Source organism: Chlamydotis macqueenii, chromosome Z, assembly GCF_036417535.1.
Source record: "Chlamydotis macqueenii isolate bChlMac1 chromosome Z, bChlMac1.mat, whole genome shotgun sequence".
In the NCBI taxonomy this organism is placed as follows: domain Eukaryota; kingdom Metazoa; phylum Chordata; class Aves; order Otidiformes; family Otididae; genus Chlamydotis; species Chlamydotis macqueenii.
Window position 1 is genome coordinate 29,695,599 of NC_141593.1, and position 21,189 is coordinate 29,716,787.

General features: G+C 39.4%; 1 protein-coding gene across 5 annotated transcripts in view; it reads left to right on the forward strand.

The window, feature by feature from the left end:
* KDM4C (lysine demethylase 4C) overlaps positions 1-21,189 on the forward strand; it is a 270,730-nt gene that overhangs the window by 152,660 nt on the left and 96,881 nt on the right. For all 5 annotated transcript variants that reach the window (XM_086771274.1, XM_086771271.1, XM_086771272.1 and 2 more), the window contains one exon: positions 19,991-20,172. In XM_086771274.1, the coding sequence (XP_086627400.1) occupies positions 19,991-20,172 (182 nt within the window). The remainder of the gene's footprint in view (positions 1-19,990; positions 20,173-21,189) is intronic.

The following is a 21,189-nucleotide window of genomic DNA, read 5'->3' on the forward strand; positions in this document are numbered from 1 at the left end:
TAGCTTGTGGTAATATTATTCTTTTGTATTTAATGAATTTATATTTCTGCTCACTTAAGCAATAAAAAAGCAAATTCAGCAGAAAGAGCAAACATACTGACTTTGGATGTACATTGATTGGTCCCAGATATTTCTTTCCAGTAATAGTCGGGCACGCAACATTAGAAACTGTTTTTAGATTCAAGTTGACTAAAATTTTCCATTGCCCTAAATGATATAATAATAGTGTATAGATTGAATTCAGTATGGGTTTCTTTGTATATATCTTTTTAGTGTTTTAAATATGATTCAGAAGTTCCGAGTAATTTTGCTTTCATTACTTTGTAAAATAAAAAAAAAAAAAAAAACGGAAAGAGAGAAAACTATTGTGAATGGAAAGAGTGGCTTAGGCAAGAGTTTGAGTAGTGAATTCCTAGTTTTACAGCTGTAGTTTTCCTTCTCCTATGACACAAAACAAAGCTGCTTCAGGTTTTACGTTCACTCTTGGTGTCCTGTGAGAGGTGCTTGGTCTGATGCTAGTAGTCAAGCCACATAAGGCATGTTCAGTTCATGTTCAGTAATATAAATAGGTTCAGCATGCTGAAATAGGGGAAAATTACACTTGTAGATGCAATGATTATTCTTTTGCTTCAGAGCTGAAAATGCTAGATTCTGCTTGCATATTCTTACTTATTTCAGAAAGAAATGTTAACACTTTTTTCTGGTGTTACTCAGGAGGTAGAGAATAATTTGTTAACCATTGATAGAGGCATATTTATTTTTGCAACATCAGTATTATAATTTGCAGTATTGCTTTCACTCCCATACTGTATTGATCTGTTTTTTGAGTGGAGTTTTACTTATTTAAAAAAACTTTGCTCTTCTGTGATTATGAGTTAATCAAGTACAGAATTTGCATTTTTCATACTTCATCATCTAGCATTAGAAGAGACCAGCACTTTCTACTACTTGCAACAGTATTGTTATTCTAGAAAAATGTGTTTTCTCTCCTTTCATCTGGTACCTACATTACTTCTGATTTCTTTAAATTCAATTTTCAGTATCTCATTACCATAATCAATCAAAAGTTCTACCACTTATGCAGCATGTGGTATCCTGAAGACTCAAAAACACTTTACAAAATTATGATGGAATCTTTAGTAGGTATTTAGGAAAGGGAGGTATTGAAAGGTCAAATATGAGCTTTTCGTGAATGTCCAGTACTCTTGCCAGCCTTGCAGGCTACCAGCTGATCTCCTGAAATAGCAAGAGCTGACGACTCTAGTTACTGCTGTTGTGGCTCTTGTCCCTTGACATCTTTCACAAGCAGCACTTACCTGTCATAGAGTGGAGACCTGTAAATTCCAAGATCTAAGAGGATCCATTATTTTTATTCAAGAGAGGAATACAAACCAGTTCTTTTAACATTTTTGCCTCATTTGCTGGACAGTGGTATATGTAATGATCATTAAGACTCATTGTCCTCTGGGTGAACCTTACAACTCTTAATTGTGCAGCTTTCTTAGCTTTAACATATAATATTTTACTTCTTAAAAGAGTGGATAGAGCTGCAATCTTTGATGCAGAGGCATGTATAATTTCCCACTGTCAAGTGTGCCAAAATGAAAGTGGATTTCCTGCTGCATTAGTGCAGCCTCTCAATAGCCTTCTCAAGGCTAGTTACAGAGTTGGTAGGTAAGCTGGATATGAAGTTTGTCAAGGAGACAGGTGTCTCTTCTGTAGGTTATCTTCTGGAGTTGAGCTTCTGCTTCTATAATTATGGTCCAAAGAGAAACACAGAAAATGTATGACTTGCGTTTGATGAGGATTAGTTCCCTGAGGTGCTGGTACAGAGGATTGCCTAATAAATTATCCTAGTTCCAATAATTATCATAATAACTTTTTTTTTTTTTCAAATTAAAAAAAAAATCTAACTGTCCTGGTTCCGGCTAGGCTAGAGTTAATTTTCACCTGAGCTGGGAGAGGAACTGGAGCTGGTGGCACCTGTGGCTGGGGGACACAGCTGGGATAGCTTACCAATTAACCAACAGCTGGGATACTTTACCCAAATTAGCCAAAAGGCTATTGTATCCCCTGTGACATAGTGCTCAGTATATACAGTGGGTAGTGTGCTGTCGGGAGGTTCCTGCTACTTTGGAGGAGCCCGGGCGTCAGGATCCAGTGTGAGCTCTTGTACTGTAAATTATGTGCTTAAGTGTTTCTGTTATTGGGGCGGGGTTGGTTTGTTTGTTTTGCATCTCTATTTTCTTTTCCTCTGTTGTTCTCTTCAACTTTTTTTTTTTTTTTTTTTTTTTTAATCTTAACCCATGAGTTTTGCCTTCTTTGCTTTACCAGTTCTCCTCCCTGTCCCACTGCGGAGTGGTTGAGGGCAGTGAGCAAGGAGTGAACAACTGTGTGGTATTTTAGCTGCTGAGTGGGACTAAACCACGACAGTTCTTTTGATGCCCAACATGGGGCAACAAACAGTTGAGATAACTACAGATCTGCCCAGAAACAAAATTCGTTATACATGCTTATTGTATCAGTTGTTAGTTGCTGGTCATGATGTTGCAGTGGTGGCTGTGCTGTGATAAGAGTTATCTACACTCTTATGTGTACTATGTGTTCCTGGGGTTGCTATTTGTTACCTCGAGGAAGATGTTGAGCATTGTCACTTTGTTGTACTATGCAATGTCAATTTATGATATGGTAACATCAATGGCCTTAAAGTTAACTTGGTATCTGTAGGTGGATGATTTCCCCCACTCTCCCACTTCCAGTGTAGTTACAACAGTTTTTGAGAACTTTCACTATCCAGGGGATATTCAAACCAGAATGATATCATTGCTATGTCTCTTGAATGTGTCCCAGGTCTAGTTTAGGTTTACAAAAACACTTTTTAGGACTATGACCCAAAGATCTGCCGTGAGGCAGGGTAGTCATGTGTGGCATGGTATGTGGGAGAACATAGGCAGGTATACTTTTCACCTCCCATAGTTTGGAGTTTTAGTCCTGAACAACTAAAGTACCCTGATAAAGCGACAGACTATTTGAAGAAAAAAAATGTTATGCCTATTCTAAAGAGGCACAACTTACTGCACTGTGCTGGGCCGTGGCTAGTATCTACCAAACACTGCTCAGTGTTATGCAGCACCCTCAAGAGAAGGAAAGGGAAAACATACTGACCTGCACCGTAACTGCTCAAACCCCACCAACAGGAACTGCAGCTGAGTTGGAGAATGAACCTGTGCTGGTATGAGTTGCCCCTGTATGCAAGAAGAAAACTTGGAATTGAAAGTCAGCTCATTTAGTAAGAGACAAAGAAGCTTCCCTTGAGAGGGAGCAGGAGGAAGAACCATACTGCTCTGTCAGCAAGGAGGCAGACTACTCTGAAGCAGGGCCACCGCAAAAACAGGAGGAAGAAGAGGAAGAATTACTTGCTTCGTGCCAAGGAAAAACTCAGCAGGAAGGCTCCTTCTCTTCCTCAGAGGAAGAACTCATAACTGAGATGGCAACCACTTGATCTCTATCCCTGAGCGAGGTGTGAGACATGCGAGAAGATTTCAGCTGTTGTCTGAGTTGAGCACATTGTCAGCTGGCTGCTCAGCTGGGATAATGGGGCCAGTAGCCTGGAATTAGAGGGCAGAGAAGCTAGGCAGCTGGAATCTGTTCCTAGAGAAGGAGACATTTACAAAGCGATTGGAAAAGGGATACTAGCCCTCAGCCTGAAGTGTGAAGGAAAGTTATCCTTTCAAGGAGGATGTAATACGTCCCCCAGGCAAGTGGGCCACCATGGAGAGGGGCATCCAGTACCTGGGGGAATTAGCTCTGCTGGAGGTTATTTATGATGACCCGGACCATGAACAGATCCAGATGAAGTCAAGTGCAGATGACCAACATGGCAGAAGTTTGTTTGAAGTGCACCATCGTCATATGCCAACTCATTGGCCGTTATGACCTGGAAAGACAGAGAGGAACAAACAATGGATGAACTGGTTGGCCATCTCCGTTGGTATGAAGAAAGTCTCTTTTCTTCCCTGTGGGCCTGTGTCTCGCCTGTGGAGTAGACGCTGGTGCGCAATGTACCTTGATGCCATGAAGATATAATGGGGCAGAACCCATTTTTATTTCTGAAGTGACAGGGGGATCCCAACAACAAACTCTATTAGAGGCGGAAGTGAGCCTAACAGGGAATCAGTGGCAAAAGCACCCTATTGTGACTGGCCTGGATGCTCCTTGCATTCTTGACATACACTATCTCAGAAGGAGGTATTTTAAGGACCTGAAAGGGTACTGGTAGGCTTTTGGTATAGGTGCTTTGGAGGTGGAGGAAATTATACAGTTATCCACCTTGTCTGCTCTGTCAGAGGATCCTTCCTTCCTAGGGATGCTGAGGCTTGAAGAAAAACAGGTGCCAGCTGCTACCACAACTGCGCACCAGCAGCAATATCACACCAAATGAGACTCCCTAATTCCCATCCATAAGCTGATTCATCGGCTGGAGAGCCAGGGAGTAATCAGCAGTCTTGCTCACCTTTTAACAGTCCCACATGGCCAGTGTGAAAGTCTGGTGGAGAGTGGGGACTAAGAGTGGACTATAGTGGCCTGAATGGGGTTACACCACCACTGAGTGCTACCATGCCAGACATGCTACAGCTTCAGTATGAACTGGAGTCAAAGGCAGCCAAGTGGTATGCCACCACTGACATCACGAATACATTCTTCTCAATCCCTTTGGCAGCAGAATGCAGGCCACATCTTGCTTTCACTTGGAGGGGCGTCCAGTACACCTGGAAACAACTGCCCCAGGGGTGGAAACACAACCTCACCATTTGCCATGGGCTGATCCAGACTGCACTAGAAAAGGGTGAAGCTCTGGAACACCTGCAATACATTGATGACATCATTGTGTGGGGCAATAGAGCAGCAGAAGTTTTTGAGAAAGGGGAGAAAATAATCCAAATCCTCCTGAGAGCTGGTTTTGCCATAAAATGAAGCAAGGTCAAGGGAAATCCAGTTTTTAGGAATAACAACGCAAGATGGATGTTGTCAGATTCCAATAGATGTATTCAACAAAATAACAGCTGTGGCTCCACCAACTGACAAAAAGGAAACACAAGCTTTCTTGGGTGTTGTGGGTTTCTGGAGAATGCATATTCTGAATTATAGTGTGATTGTAAGCCCTCTCCATGAAGTAACCCAAAGAGGAATGATTTTAAATGGGAACAACAGCAAGCCTTTGAACAAATTAAACAGGAGATTGTTCATGCGGTAGCCCTTGGGCCAGTCCAAACAGGACAAGATGTGAAAAACGTGCTCTACACTGCACCTGGGGAGAATGGCCCTACCTGGGGTCTCTGGAAGAAAGCAGCAGGGGAGACTCGAGGTTGACCCTTGGGGTTTTGGAACTGGGGATACAGAGGATCTAAGGCCTGCTCTGCTCCAGCTGAGGAAGAAATACTGGCAGCATCTGAAGGAGTTTGAGCTGCTTCAGAAGTCGTTGGTACGGAAGCACAGCTCCTCCTGGCACCCTGACTGCCAGTGCTGGGCTGGATGTTCAAAGGGAGGGTCCCCTGTACACATCACGTGACTGATGCTATGTGGAGTAAGTGGGTTGCACTGATCACACAGTGGGCTCAGTAGGAAACCACAATCATCCAGGAATCTCCAGAAGTAATCACAGACTGACCAGAAGGCAAAGATTTTGGAATGCCACCAGAGGAGAAGATGAAGAGGCCGCACCATATAACAACCTTCCAGAAAATGAGAGGCAGTATGCCCAGTTCACTGATGGGTCCTGTTGTATTGTAGGAAGACATCGAAAGTGGAAATCTATTGTGTGGGGTCTTACATGATGATTGCAGAAGCTGCTGAAGATCAAGGTGAATTGAGTCAGTTTGCAGAGATGAAAGCCGTCAGCTGGTTTTAAATATTGCTGAATGGGAAAAATGGCCAGTGCTCTATCTCTATAGTGACTCATGGATGGTGGCAAATGTCCTATGGGGGTGGTTAAAGCAATGGAAGCAGAGCAACTAACAGTGTACAGGTAAACCCATCTGGGCTGCTGCAGAGAATCTGGTCATAAAAGTACATCACGTAGATGCCCGTGTACCCAGGAGTTGGTACTGAAGAAAATAGAAACAAGCAGTGGGTGGATCGAGCTGCTAAAATGGAAGTGTTTAAGGTGGATCTGGACTGGCAGCATAAGGGTGAATTATTTTTAGCTTAATGGGTCTGTGAAACCTCAGGCCATCAAGGAAGAGATGCAGCATACAAATGGGCTTGTGATCGAGGGGTGGACTTGACCATGGACACTATTGCACAGGTTATCCATGAATGTGAAACGTGCTGCAATTAAGCAAGCCAAGTGGTTAAAGCATCTGTGGTATGGAGGATGATGGCTGAAATATAAATATGGGGAGGCCTGGCAAATTGATTACATCACATTCCCACAAACTCGCCAAGGCAAGTACCATGTGCTTACGATGGTAGAAGCAACTACCAGATGGCTGGAAACATATCCTGTGCCCCATGTCACTGCCTGGAACACTATCCTGGGCCTTGAGAAACAAGTCTTATGGCAACATAGCACCCCAGAAGGAATTGAATCGGACAATGGGAACCATTTCTGAAACAGCCTCATAGACACCAGAGCCGAAGATATGGCAGTGAGTGGGTGTATCACATCCCATATCATCCACCAGCCTCTGGGAGAACTGAAAGGTGCAATGAGCTGTTAAAAATCACACTGAGAGCAATGAGTCATGGGACCCTCAAACATTGGGATACACATTTAGCAAAAGCCACCTGGTTAGTCAACACTCGGGGATCCACCAATCAAGCTGGCCCTGCCCAATCCAAACTTTTATGTACTACAGAAGGGGATAAAGTCCCTGTGATGCATGTACGGGGTATGTTGGGGAAGACAGTCTGGGTTACTCCTCCCTTGGGCAAAGGCAAACCCATGCATTGGGACTGTAAACTACTTTGTAAACCATGAGTATTGGAAGTAACTTGATTTTAATGCCAATGGAATTTTACTGAATGTTTTTTCTTGACTGAGAAGTGTGTGCAATGTATATATATATTTTTTAAAGGCAAAAAATAATTACGCTTAAGAAATTGATCCTTGAGGGAGTTTGAATGAAATTGTTGTCTAGTGTATGGAGTGTTTATGGAATATTTGTTTTAGTGGTCTCTGCAGGGACTGTAGCCTGAAGCTATTAATTTATAATTCATATTCAGGCATTGATATGTCGTGTGAATTTGGACCTGTGATCAAGTCTTTGTTTTGCATCTTCCATACTTAGTTCATGAAGATAGTAACTACTCAGGGCCTTCATTCAGTGGAGAACTTCAACACAATCAACTGTAAGCATTCAAGTAATTTGATTCCTCCAGATTCCACTTGTATTTTGCCCAGAGGCATTTATGCTGGAATATTGACAGAGGTTAGATTTCTGCTGCCTGAGAAATATAAAGTAACAATAAAATATATTTTCCCCTCTTTTTGTCTCTAGAGCAGTGTAAAATGACAGTATGTTGATGAATCTGCTCTGTAGTATTTCTAAAACACTCCAACAGCTTTAAATACTTGGATATTTATTTGACTGTATAGTACTTGTCAGCATGGTCAATGAAGGGACATTTTGATTTCTAGAATCAGGAAGAAGTACCAAACAATTCTGTCGTATCTCTGTCATATCTTTATTATTAAGCAAGAGCTGCCTGAAGTTTGAGAGAAAGTTTTCTGTTTTTTTCCACTTTGGTGGAGACTGACAGACTAACAAGTAGGCTGAGTTTTGTAGAGTGTTTTAGGAAATAGTAAGAATTAGATTGTGTGCTAGCTTTGAAAATTCTTTGAAGGCAGAAAGAAAATTCGAGAGAAAAAGCCTACTATGCTAATAATCTTACACAGATAATATAATGCATATTTGTTAACTCCAGTGAGTAATTGACAATGGTAGGAACCACTCCAGTGTTGGTTTTCAGGGGTCATCCTTTACGTTTCCAGACGTTCATGAGATATTAATTTTAAATATAGAGGAAGAATTAAATAAAATTAGAAGTATAGAGATGCATATGTATTTCATTGAATCCTTTATGATACACTTAATTTTACATTGTTGACATCACATGTACCAAATACTGGGATAAAGATATACGTGATCAGACCTTCAGGTTTAAGTAATCCTAAATTATGTGAAATAAATGTAAATTGAAATATATATTGTACATTTGGAGTTGCTTAGCTTAAATAAGCTTTAGTAAGCTCCTGGCAAACTGTGGTGTTTCATTAGTAAAACAGTAAGCATGTGTGTAGATTGCAATAGCAGGTCCTAAGAATTCCAATCTAATTTTAGCTATTGATAAAATCTTCTCACCGGTAAGTACAGTGACCACAAGCAAACTGAATTGGAATGGAAAGTAAAAATTTTGTTCATTAAAAATTATGAAAAAATATGTGGAGGAATGGAATGGAGAAAGCAGTTGGTAATAAGTCTTTTACAGTTCTGTGAATTAAAGCTTTTCTAATGTTCTTTAGCTTGTAGTTTGTTCTTGTAATGGTTTTGCATTAGCAGCTATGTTTTTTTGCTGATAGGCAATGTGGTAAATTCCAGCAGGTTTTCTTTTGTTTTTGTTTAGATTTTGATGATATGACTCTTTGAACTGAACTACAAATACAATGGGTATTCTTTAAACTTACGCAGTATAAACACAGATGAAATTACTGGAATTGCTGTAATGTACATATATAAAAATGGAAATTATAACACAAATACGCTATATGTATTTCTTGTTGGCAGTTCTTACAGATGCAAGAACATCTCCCTTTCTGTGGCATCGTGTCCACATTTTAAATACAGTTGCTGGACTGATGAGTCACCTTTGTGCTTGGTTTTTTGGCATGATAAGTATCTGTGTTTCTGGAGTCACTAGGTAGTTAATGTTGTTTAGTATCAATAAGAATTTGTTGCTTGTGCTTCAGCTCAGGTAGCCAGAATTAGTAGACATCTTTAACAATTTGAGCCTTAACTATTAGTGCTCAATTCTTCATTCCATATTCACAAAAAAGTTGTGCAGCTATTTAGGGAATTCAGTGGATGAATGATTAACTTTCAGCCATTACGTTTATTGATTACGTTCATGGTCCACTGTTTTAAGTAGAGAATGATTTTGTTGCAAGAATTACTAACCAAACAAAAATGGTAGTTTAAAAAAAGTGTCAACGCTATAGTACTGTAAGACCAGTCTTACAAATTCTGTGAATGTAAACCAATTCTCTATGCTGTGAGTCCTCAGAGCTTTCTCAAAGTTAGTTTATCAGCGGCATAGCAATGTAAATCAAATAAATTTTAGTCACTTTGCCATTTGTTAGAGGAAAAAGTTCGGGTCCAGTAGAGTTTGACAGGGACCTTTAAGGTGTTCCACATATGGAAAATTCAGTGCATATTAGAAGATTCTCTTATTTGAAGTCACTTGAAGTTACATGGGATTTTGATTTAGTATTGTGATACAGTGTGCACTCAAATCACAATATAAGTGCAAACTACATTTAGGAGAGCATAGCAGTTGTAGTATATAGTTCAGTGATAATACAAATGTGAATTTCATTGCTGGTGTCTAATAATATATATGCTCGCTGTCACAATGGTGAATGTTTTGAGTCTCTGAGAAGGAATATGTGGGTTGCAACTGATTCAGGCCTGTTGCTTTCTTTATTTGTTTTATTTGTGCCCTGGGAGCAAACACTTTGGTTATAGTTTCTTCTCATGAGTCACCTGAATCATCACCCTGAAAAGGATCAGTATCAAACCAGCTATTTCTTGGTCATTCATTGTCCTTGGTATATGTGGTGGCCATCACTTGAATTAGGTCTTTTTCAATAGACCATAGTAAATGATCCCACATGTATGGGCATCACATATGATTTGAGGCTGCAACTTTGAGTCCAAGAACTCATTTTGATTCTCTGTGTACATGGCTTATGCATTATGTTATCTTTTATAACTGTTTCTTTTTCTTGTTCTATCATGCTATGTGTTCATTTCTCCTAACTTCTGCACTACTACTGATAAGTAAATATCTAGCAACCTGTGAAGCCCTACTTTTATCTCCTTTCTTCAACTTGTTAGAACCTTCCAATTTTTCAAATTGATTCTGTATGTCAGTAGGATCTTTTTTTTTTCTACTGTCCCTGAAAAATCCTGGTTATGATTTTCCCATCCCTCCTTTTCAAAGTTACTGGTGAGATTTTTTCCAGCCTTTGCTTATAAGCCTTTGCTCGTAATGCTGTCCCCTCTTTTAAGTGTTAGTGGTCCTGTCTGCAGCCAGTCTTACCACTACCTGTTCTTAATCACAACACAGGTTTTCTCTACTAGGTTCTTATCTGTGACTAACACTGAATCAGAAAACATGTTTTTGCCAAAGTAATTGTTACTGCTTTAACGGGTACCGCTCAACCTCAGGAATATCCTGCCGACTATGCCGCTTAATGTCAGAGTGTAATACACTTTGACGAGATTGTTTTAGATATTCTGTCTATGGAGGGTTTAATGAATAACACAAAACTTTCTTATTTGAAATTAGTTGAAATTACGTGGGATTTCAATTTAGCAGTGTGATACAGCAATGCACTTAAATCACAGTGAAAGTACAAATTACATTTAGCAAAGTGCAGCAATTGCAATACACAGTTCAACCACAAAACAGACATGAATTTCATTACGAGACTCTAATGATATGCTGAAGAAAAATTAGAGTATCCTAGTATCTAAATGCATCTTTCCATTTTGTCAAATTGTCTTTTAAAAACTTTTTTTGAACTTTAAGTTTTTCTAAACTTTCAAGACATCTGTCGTAGTTCAGCCCCGATTGGGACCAGACTACGCAGTCTCTCTCTTGCTCCCCCCACCCTCCGAGAGAATAGGGGGAGATGTTATAGGAAAATGGCTCGAGGTTTAAGATAAGGATGGGGAGAAATCCTTAAAGTTACCGTTACGGGCAAAACAGACTCAACTTGGGGAAAACTATTCATTTATTTCTAAAACTAGCAGGAGAATGAGACAGGGAACAAGATAACCTCCCCCCACCCCTCCCTCTTCCCAGGCTTAACATTATCTCTACTACCTCCCCTCCTGAGTGGCATGGGGAGGGGGAAGGGAATGGGGGTCGCGGTCAGTTCATCACGCGTTGTTTTATGCCGCTGTATCATCGTCAGGGGAAGAACTCCTCGCATTCCTCCTCTGCTCCATCGTAGGGTCCCTCCCACGGGCTGCAGTCCTTTGTGAAACTGCTCCAGCGTGGGTCATCTCTTCCACGGGGTGCAGTCCCTCTAGAACAGCTGTCCCAGCGGGCCCTCCACAGGCCACAGCTGCCTTCGGGCCTCCACCTGCTCCGGCGTGGGGTCCTCCACGGGCTGCAGGTGGATCTCTGCCCCTCCGTGGACCTCCATGGGCTGCAGGGGGACAACCTGCTCCACCATGGTCGTCACCACGAGTTGCAGAGGAATCTTGGCCAGGAGCTGCATTACTCCTCCCCCTCCTTCTTCACTGACCTTGGCGTCTGCAGCCGTTCCTCACAACAGGCTGGCAGACGCCTCTCAGGATCCTTTTTACATCTCATTCACTTATCATCTTCTCTCCACTTCTTGCAGCCAGGCTGGGCCGAGTTGGGCCCAGTCGGCTGCCCGGCGGGAGGCCAGAGGGTGAGGCCTGAAAGGCCCATGAGGCCTGCTCCTCCCCCTCTGCGCCTCTGCCCCCGCTCAGCTTCTTCACATCTTCTCTTCTCTTTCTTTCTTTTTCTGTTTTCCACTTCTTAAATACATTATCGCAGAGGCGTTATCACCGGACATTCTGCTACCAATCGGCTTGGCCTTGGCCAGCAGCAGGTCTGCCCTAGTCCCGGCCGAGTCCACTGAACAAAGGGGAGCGACTTCTAGGAGTTTCCTACAGAAGCTACCACCTTAGGGCCCCCCTCACTAACAAAATCAGAACAACATCCCAAGATCCACTAAAACTAATGTGTTGTACTTTTTTGATATTATACTTTTTTTTAATAAAGCACCTCATTAGTTTATTTTGTGAGCTAAACCTTACTTAATCCAGGAGCTGTTAGGCTGAGCCTCTAGAACTTTGACTCTATATGGCTATCTTTACATAAAATTTGTATGACAACTGAAGTATTAAGTGATAATTCAGCAATTAGACTCTCTAACCAAAAATGTATAGATACTTTACAGTACTGTTACTGTAAAGTACCATATAAGAAATTAAATTTCTTCTATAGTACAAGAAATCTAGAAGTTTACATTTTAATATTTTGCTATGAAATCTATGGCTTTCATTACTGAAAATAAGAAACAATTTGTGAAATGGAGTTGCCTGATATACTGCAGGAACAGTAAAGTTTTGAAGTTGCAAGTCTTTTTCACTGACTGACTTTTTTTCATTATTATTATTATTTCCTCCAGGACATTTGAAACTATAGATAATGCCTCCCAGGGCTGAGATTAGGCTCAACTACCTGAAAAATAACAGATGCTGCTATGCTCTTCATAGCAGAGAATGTTGCTGTACAAAGCCAGGAAACATCAGTGGAACATAACCCCAAGCAGCAAAATCATTGTTGAGATTGGCAAAAGCAAATTGTACTGTATTAGCGTCTATGGCTTTTCACATCTGCTGGGTTAAATCAGCAAATACTGGCAACGGCCTGTTCTGCAAATGGCTCAAATGTTTTCCATCTGAGAATTTGAGTTTAACTTAGTAAGCAAAAACTGTTCAAAGCAATAGTATTGAGTGCTGGAGCAAGTTTGCCACAAACTATTTAACCAATAACATTTGTGAAGACATTTATTTCATTCACTTACCCACTTGGAAAGCAGCACAGTAACTGTTTGTAAGTACTTTGTTATAGAAGGAGTTTCCTTTGTACCAAAACAGATCCTGGGCTATAAACTTCTTTTTGTCTCTGCAGTTTGTTTTAATGAATAGTTTCACTTTTCTTAAATATGTAGAGGGATATAGATGCATATGAGTAATCACATTAATGAGAACTGGTATATCTGAAATTACATTAGAGATTAATTCTATATAAAATATTCTTTTCAGGTTCAAATATGATAGGAGGAACTCGTGCGGAGTTTGGTGTTGCTAATCACCTTATAGTATCAGTATCACTATGGCTGAATTATTATATGATACAGTCTGTTTATAACAACTGTTATGCATTTATTTAAAGTCATTAATTGACTCATCAAATGTTTCTGCCTCTTTTTTTAAAAAAGAGCAGTTGGAAACAAAATATTTAACCTCATCATGAATTTTATCTGGTAAAGTAATATTACAACAAAGCACTCTATGTGCAGTGAAGTAAAATGCCCTAGTGGTTCGTGGAGAATTGAGATCTGTGACTACTGTTAGTGGTGGCAGTAAGGAGACGTTTTTAGATGCATAGGAATATCCTGCATTTCATCATCCTGTTAATTTTTTTTGATCTGATATTGATCAATTTTAGACTTCAGTGTAAATACGTGGTACAATTACAGCCAGAAACATAACAAAAGTTACAAGAAACAGATTTAATTAAGATACAAATATTTAAAAAAAGTGCATACGAACAGACTTGTATGATAAGCTCTTCTTGGGTGGCTATAAGAGGCAGAAATGTCATTCTCATTGTGTGAAGGCCACTCCATATAGTTATTGTCAAAGTATACCAAAATCAGTGATGTATTTAGTGATTGTAGATAAGGTGTTTCAATCCAAGTAGGATATATTGTCGAAGTGTATACAGTAAAGAGTCTTTGAACGTCACTTAAACTAACTTCGTTTAAAACTTACTTTCATTGCTCCAACTTTGAAGGTTTACATCTTACCCAGGAAAATTCTTTCTGCTTTAAACTGTAATGCCTAATACTGTAGCAGAACTTGCTAGTCTTTTTACTTGTAAATGCAATTTAAGTACCAGTACTAAAGAACTGAGTTCTGTGTTCCTTTTGCCAGAACCCAGTACCCTCTGACCGGGTTCTTTTAGATGTCCAACATAAGAAGTATTTAAAATTTAATACCAAGTTTACTGGAAGACCTTTGATGTTACAGAGGATTTTGCATTAGCAGAATCACACAGCGATGTACTGAAATCACAATACAAGCACAATATAGCAATTGCAATATACAGTTGGATCGCAGTATGAATGTGATTCCCATTACGGGTCTGTGTATGCTCAATGTGACGGTGCTGTCACCATTTGCTGGGAAGGAATACGTGGGTTGAATTAAGCTCAAACATCTTGCTCTCTTCCAAGTTTATTTTGTTCAATGTTCAGTTTTTATACTGTATGTTGGACTGAGCCATATAGACACTTCCCATATTCTAGTCTGGCTGGCTCATGAAGACAGTTGCAATCTTCTGATTAACTCAGGGAAAAACATTACACAGCCAGCTGATCCATTCACGTGATACAACTGATTATTTAAAACAAAGGCCACCCTTTATTCCCACTTATATTGAGATAAATTCATCTTGCTTTGCAACAACTATATGCAGTGACTCCCTAGATTCCTCCCTGAGATTCAAGAGCACAGAGTCCTTGCACATGTCCTTTGAGCCTTCTTCAGTTTCAAGGGTTTATTGGTCAGTCACATGGTGTAGAGGAACAGTGCCCTGATTTACATACAAAATATACCTCCATCATCAACAAGATTTTCAGGAGACTGGCAGTGTTTGTTAGGCAGAATGAAGGAGTGTGTGCTTAATAGTAGGTCCTCTTCCACATACAGGATGTTCAAGATTTCTTATTTTGTCCTAGAAAATATTAATTGAACATAGAGCTCCTTTTAAGTTGTTTAAAGATAGGATCATCTTGGGGCTTTTGTTCCTTTCTCTAACATCAAGGATTTCTTGAAACTCTGAATGATAATTTCACATCTGTTTCCTTTGAGTAACACATCCTTGTTAATGAACCAAATCTTAGGAGGTCTCTGTGCCTCTTACTTATTACACAAGGGTGATGTGAAGTTTAATTTACAGCTGCAAAAGTAGAGGCTGGTTTGAAATTAGAGTTTATTTTATAATGCATGATTACAGTCATGTTTTGAACTTTACATGAATTATAGGTTGTAGAAGTTCTATGATATTTAACTTTGTTTCCCGACTGTTGTTGATCTACCTTATCTATGAGTTTTTTGGGGTCATGTCTATGTAGATTTTTCCAGTGGTGCAAGTACAAATCTTTATTATTCTTATACAGTGTCCTATTTTTAAAATCTTCTTTTTTAAAATGTAGTTTAATTGCTTTTTTATGTGGTGCAAGATGTTGTGTAAGCAGTCCTTTTCAATCTGAAAACGGTTCATTTTAGTCTAGTTATTTAATTTTTTTTTCATATAGTTCCTCAGGCATGTCACATTCCAGATAGTAAAGGCTTCATGCGATAACCAGAGGATTTTAATGTTTGCAGTTAAAATAAAGAAACCCTGTACTGTATTTTTTTTAGCTACAGAATTTTAATACCTCCCGAGAAAGCATGCTTGATGGTTCTTCTCATAGTTTCATGTCGAAGTAGGGAGTGAGCACCTACATCTTTGTATAGTCAGCCTCTGAGCACGATGTCTTATCTGCAGAAGTTCTCTGGAGACAAATGGTCTCAGGAAATGAGTGAGCTTGACTGTGAGAAAGTGGATCAGATAATTACAGTTCTGATGCATTGTTAAGCAATTCTGAATTCCTATAAGTAGCACTTATGTTTCAGGTTAAGTGTAACATTTACACTTGAACATGGTGTTGTGTGGGAAAGTGTTCTGCTAAAGAGATATTTATTTTTGTAGCTGGATCTCATTTTTGATATAGTATTTGTTGCTAGGGGAATAATTACTATATCTAAAGTAGAGTGTAATGATTCAGATGGAGATTAAACAACAGGAATGTATCAACTGAAGACTTTAAAGATGGTTCTTTGAGTTTTTGTCACTGTGCCTATGTGTTATGCATGAGAGTTTGCAATCACTTCAACAGTGCTGTCAATTGAGCTGCAAATATATATTGAATTTCCTTGTCATGGCTACCAGGTTCAACTCCTGTATTTTCTTTTATTCCCTCTGACAGCAAGATGTATCCTGTACAACAGTTAAAGTTGATTTGACATTTCTTTAACAAAGAATATCAAGAATGCGTTACTCACTTTTGTCTTGATTAATTCTTAATTTGGAATGTAAGTTTAATGCTGAAAAGCTGAAAAAAGCAAAATGACGTGTCAGAGTTCTCAGCAGGGAATTCTGCTGTGCACCTGTACAGGTCCTGTTCATGCACTTACTGGCAGTGAACTGTGAGGAAGTGTCAGTGATTTGATCCAGGTTACAGCAGCTATAGAAGTCAAGATAGATTCCCTACCTCCATTTCACATGTTGTACAAAGGAAATGCTCTCCATAGATGTATGTTGTGTTTCATATCACTGCATTGGCTGACTTGATTCTTTCAGATTGTCTGTCCTGAGCCATGGGTAGTGGCTTTTAGGATGAGGCCAGTTTATCACAAGCCTGTCAAGGTCCCTCTGAAGGGCATCCCTTCCCTCCAGTGTATCAACTGCACCACACAGCTTGGTGGCATTGACGAACTTGCTGAGGGTGCACTCAATCCAGCTGTCCATATTGCTGACAAAGATGTTAAACAGGGCCAATCCCAATATCGACCCCTGAGGAACGCCACTTACCACTGGTCTCTACTTGGACATTGAGCTGTTGACCACAACCCTTTGAATGCAGCCATCCAGCCAATTCCTTATCCACCAAGTGGTCCATCTGTCCAATCCATGTGTCTCCAGTCTGTCTATTCTTAATTTTGCTTACTGTTAGTGCAGCATTCCTCTAAGAAGTACTGGGTCAGCTAGTCTGTCTCTGGAAGGAGGAGGGATATTTTTCCTTTCCTGGCTATGGTGCAGAAGAATGAGCGATTGCAGAGTGTAGTATGCAGGAAGATCACATCAGAGAGCTTAGATGCTGTAGTTCATGCCAAGAGACTAAGAGACTGCAGTAAGGAGCATTGAGAAGACAGTCATACCTCAAAGGAGATAGAATAAATAATTAGACATGTTAGAGATCAGATGCAAATAAGGAGGATTTACTTCTAGTCATTAAGTAACTGGAAGTAGTTGCTCTGAACATAATGTAAAGGAGAAAAATGTATTAAAACAGTGTTAAATCTTTTGGAAGTTGTGGAAGATGCAGTTCGGTATTATCTCCGTATGACACTTTGTCCCTGGCTTCATTTGAAATGAGATTTGAAAATAAATACAAAGCTCTTGAATGCAATTAATTGTTGTTAGAATGTTGCCAGCTTTGTTCCTGGCTCTTGCATTCTTTTCCCTCCCTTAGTCTGGAAAGGATTTGTAAAAGTCACATGAGGGGGAACTGAAATTGTGGAGTTTATATGTAATTAAGATATAAATATTGTTCTCATCAAAAGCACTTCAAAATGAGCTGGAGGGAGTGGGAAGCCAGAGCAGTATGTGAGAGTACTAGAGCTGTTGTCCTAGAATTTATTCCAGGACTGGAAATCCAAAGATAGATTTTTGACTACAGGAGCATAATAGGCTGACGTTCAAGGTGAAGTCTTCAACCCTCGTGGGAGAATTACTTAGCAGTGATAAGGAGTGGTGCAATTAAAGGATGTCAGTTTTAAAATGAATAATAGGTATGGAAGATGTAAGTTACAAACCTTCACAAAACATTTTGTGTTCCTCTTTGTTTTCTTCATAAAGGACAGTGAAGCCCTGAGTTCTCTGTGAGGTCACAACTATAATGAAAAATATTTAAAATAATGGCAGCATAAGCTCCTGAAATAAAATAATGTCAAAGAAAGAATTTGAAAAATAAGTTCGCAAAGGTAATAGAATCATAGAATCGTTTGAGTTGGAAGGGACCTTCGAAGGTCATCTAGTCCAACTCCCCTGCAAGGAGCAGGGACACTTCCAACCAAATCAGGTTGCTCAGAACCCCGTCCAGCCTGACCCTGAATGTTTCCAGGTATGGGGCATCCACCACAGTGAACCTGTTACAGTGCTTCACTGTGAGACCATTCTGTAAGGGAAAATTTAAATAGGAAGAAATGGAACTAGAGGCATAGATTTCAGAGCTATTTATTTTACAGTTCTGGAAAACTGCAAGCAATAGAAAAAAATATGATTCGACAGAATGTTTTTAACTAAAAGCTTAGTTAAGCTTTTAACTTAAAAAATAAGTAATTCAGAAAGCTATAAAAGTGATGCTGGCATTTTATATTTGCATCTCTTCCTTGTGTTCAGCTATTTCTTCACAGCTATTCTTGTGTAGCTACATTATTCACCATAAAGCTCTGCTGCTAAATGTTGACTTGGTGACAGCTTTTTTCACCAATGCTTTGTATTTGTCCTTCTACTTGGTTTATTGGCAAACGTTTATTGAATTGATATAGTTTTATTAAGAAATTATAAAAAACAGAATAACATTCACATGCAGGATGTTTTAATTTATTTGTTTTTGCTACATTTGGCTTGGGTGTAGACAAATATTTTAGTCCATATTTTATTCAACACTGATAAAAATGCTATCACCTTTATAGTGCTTTTGTAGCAACATGTGTCCATTTATCATAGGAGGAGACGTGTAAAGCCTCCACTTTTTCATATAGTGGATTGAGGTAGTCATGAGCTGAAGGAATGTGATGATTCAGCTTAATGTATTTCATTAAACATTTCTGTTATTGGAATTTACTTCTTCTGAACTAAACAATTTTTCTTAAATACATCATTAGAAAAGGACTGTATGCTATAGACCTTTTTTGTTATTTGAAAGTTCTAGTCAATAACTTTCCACATTTTCCTTCCCACATTCACATTATTTTAATTATTCTAATTGACACCTACATGCCTTCTCATTGATCATGAAAGATTTACTAGGCACTGTCCACTTGAATAGACAGAACCACAGACCTTATCATTAATTAGAGCAGTGTATAAGGACCCAATTCAGAAAAATATATTTAACATCTCCTGTCAGCAATGCTTTTCTTTCTAGAATGAAAAGACATTTCCCTCCTTGTAGTCTACATATTTTGTATACAGCAAAGTCACTAGGTTGCCTGTGAAGATATCTTGAAGTTTCCAACCAGCTTAAATACGTGACTAGGCTGAAATTCTGATGTTAATGACTAAATCATTAATAATTATGCTATTGATTTCACAGGAGTAAGGATTTTACACTCAGTCTTCTTTTCACAACTTTCTGCTTTCTACATCTTTCTCAATAGCAAATGACTACATTTTTAGGTTACTACTATCGAATAAGCTATTTTTCTTTGTCTTTCAGTCTGATTTTATTTCCTAGCTTCTCCAGAGACTTTTAGTTTCACAAATTCAGCTTTATGGCATCCTGCACCGAGACCCTGCTAATAAGTAAAACAAACTTTTACAAAATCCAGAACAGATCACGGATATTACCAAATAATTTATCCCATAATGGGATCCAGCATGCATTTCCATCTGCATCTTAGATCTGATTGTTCCCCATTACTCCCTAGCTATAACACTGTCTCTTTTTTCCCTTTGGAAAATGAGTGTCAGTTTCCATAAAGAGTTGAGACGTGCCATTCTGGGTGAACAGAGTGATTTGTCTGGTGCTGCTTGGCAGGCTGCAACATGTTCCATTGTAAGGAGTTTAGGGCAGAATGCATGGAGGGATAGAGGGTAGAGGTTGGAGGAATTAAGGAATGGGTGAGTAAGATGTAATGTTGTGGATATGAATAGAAATTATAAACAGTAGAGCTAGTGGTATACTTTATGTGTGTAGCAGTCAGCTCGTGACACAAGTGTCAAAGGCTTGTCCTGATGCATAATTCTTTCAAACTTGTGCATTTGTATTCACAAACAGACTCCTTAAAGCATTGTTTTATTTTCGTTGTTAGCACCCATGACAAAATCATTGTTGTTTGTCTTCGTTCCAAGACTACAATGTGACCAGTTGTTTGTTTTCTTTAAGAACTGCCTGAGACTACCTTAATTGAAGAGAAAGTTCAAGAGACAGAGACATGGGCCAGGCCTCTGGTCTACCTTTGGCAGACAAAAGTACCTAATTTCAATGCTGAGAAAGAATACAATGCAGCTTGTGCAAAAAAAGAACCTCACTGTGCCATTTGCACTCTTCTCAAGCCATACTACAAGGTAAGCAAGATCCTGACAGCTCTGTCTCCGAGTGAGGTGTAAAGCAGCTGCCCAGCTACTTCATTTCCAGTAAATTAGAAATAAGATAAGCTTATGCATTTGATTTGTATGAGAAGTAAATAAACTCACTGTTGTTAAAATTAGAACTGATACTCTGTTCACCTGCGTTTATCCTTGGTTACAGGTAGTATATGGCTTCTGCTAGGGTTTATGTAGGATTGGTGTTGGTGTATGTGTGCTTGCCCTTGCAGTTGCACTTTGAGGTGGCAAATTCACATAGGTTTGTACCTTGTAGATATTTCTTTATATGTCTGTCTTCAAATGCTTTTTATTGAGGCCTTTTCTATGTCTCTTTCCTGCAATGTCGCAGAAATAAGTGTTTTCACCCTTTTCAGGAATAATATTCCTGTAGAAACAGTCTAATAGAGAGCACTATTTGATACTGGCTTGTGCAGTTCCAGTGTCAAATGTCAGCTAAAAATGCTGCTGTAGTACTACGGTACTAATGCTGAAGCTACTAAACTGGAATCCTCTCAGCATGGGAACTAGTAAGAAAACTTTTATTGCACTAGGCCCAGTTAAAGAGCTCAAAGGGAGACGGAGGTGTGGTATCATTGAACACTACTGCAATAACACTCGTTTGTAGGCTAAGTACTATTCTAGATTTTGCAGTTATCTGAACAATCAAGGAACTGTAGAATGACTGTGATAAATATCTAGAAGCAGTTAATTGTCTTACACAACTGTTACATTGTTAGTGCAAGAGTAGAATCATAGAATGGTTAGGGTTGGAAGGGACCTTCAGAGGTCATCTAGTCCAACCCCCCTGCAAGGAGCAGGGACATCCCTGACTAGATCAGGTTGCTCAGAGCCTCATCCAGCCTGGCCTTGAACATTTCCAGAGATGGGGCCTCCACCACCTTTCTGGGCAACCTGTTCCAATGTTCTATAACTCGCATCGTAAAAAATTTTTTCCTAATTTCTAATCTAAATCTACCCCCCTCTATTTTAAAACCA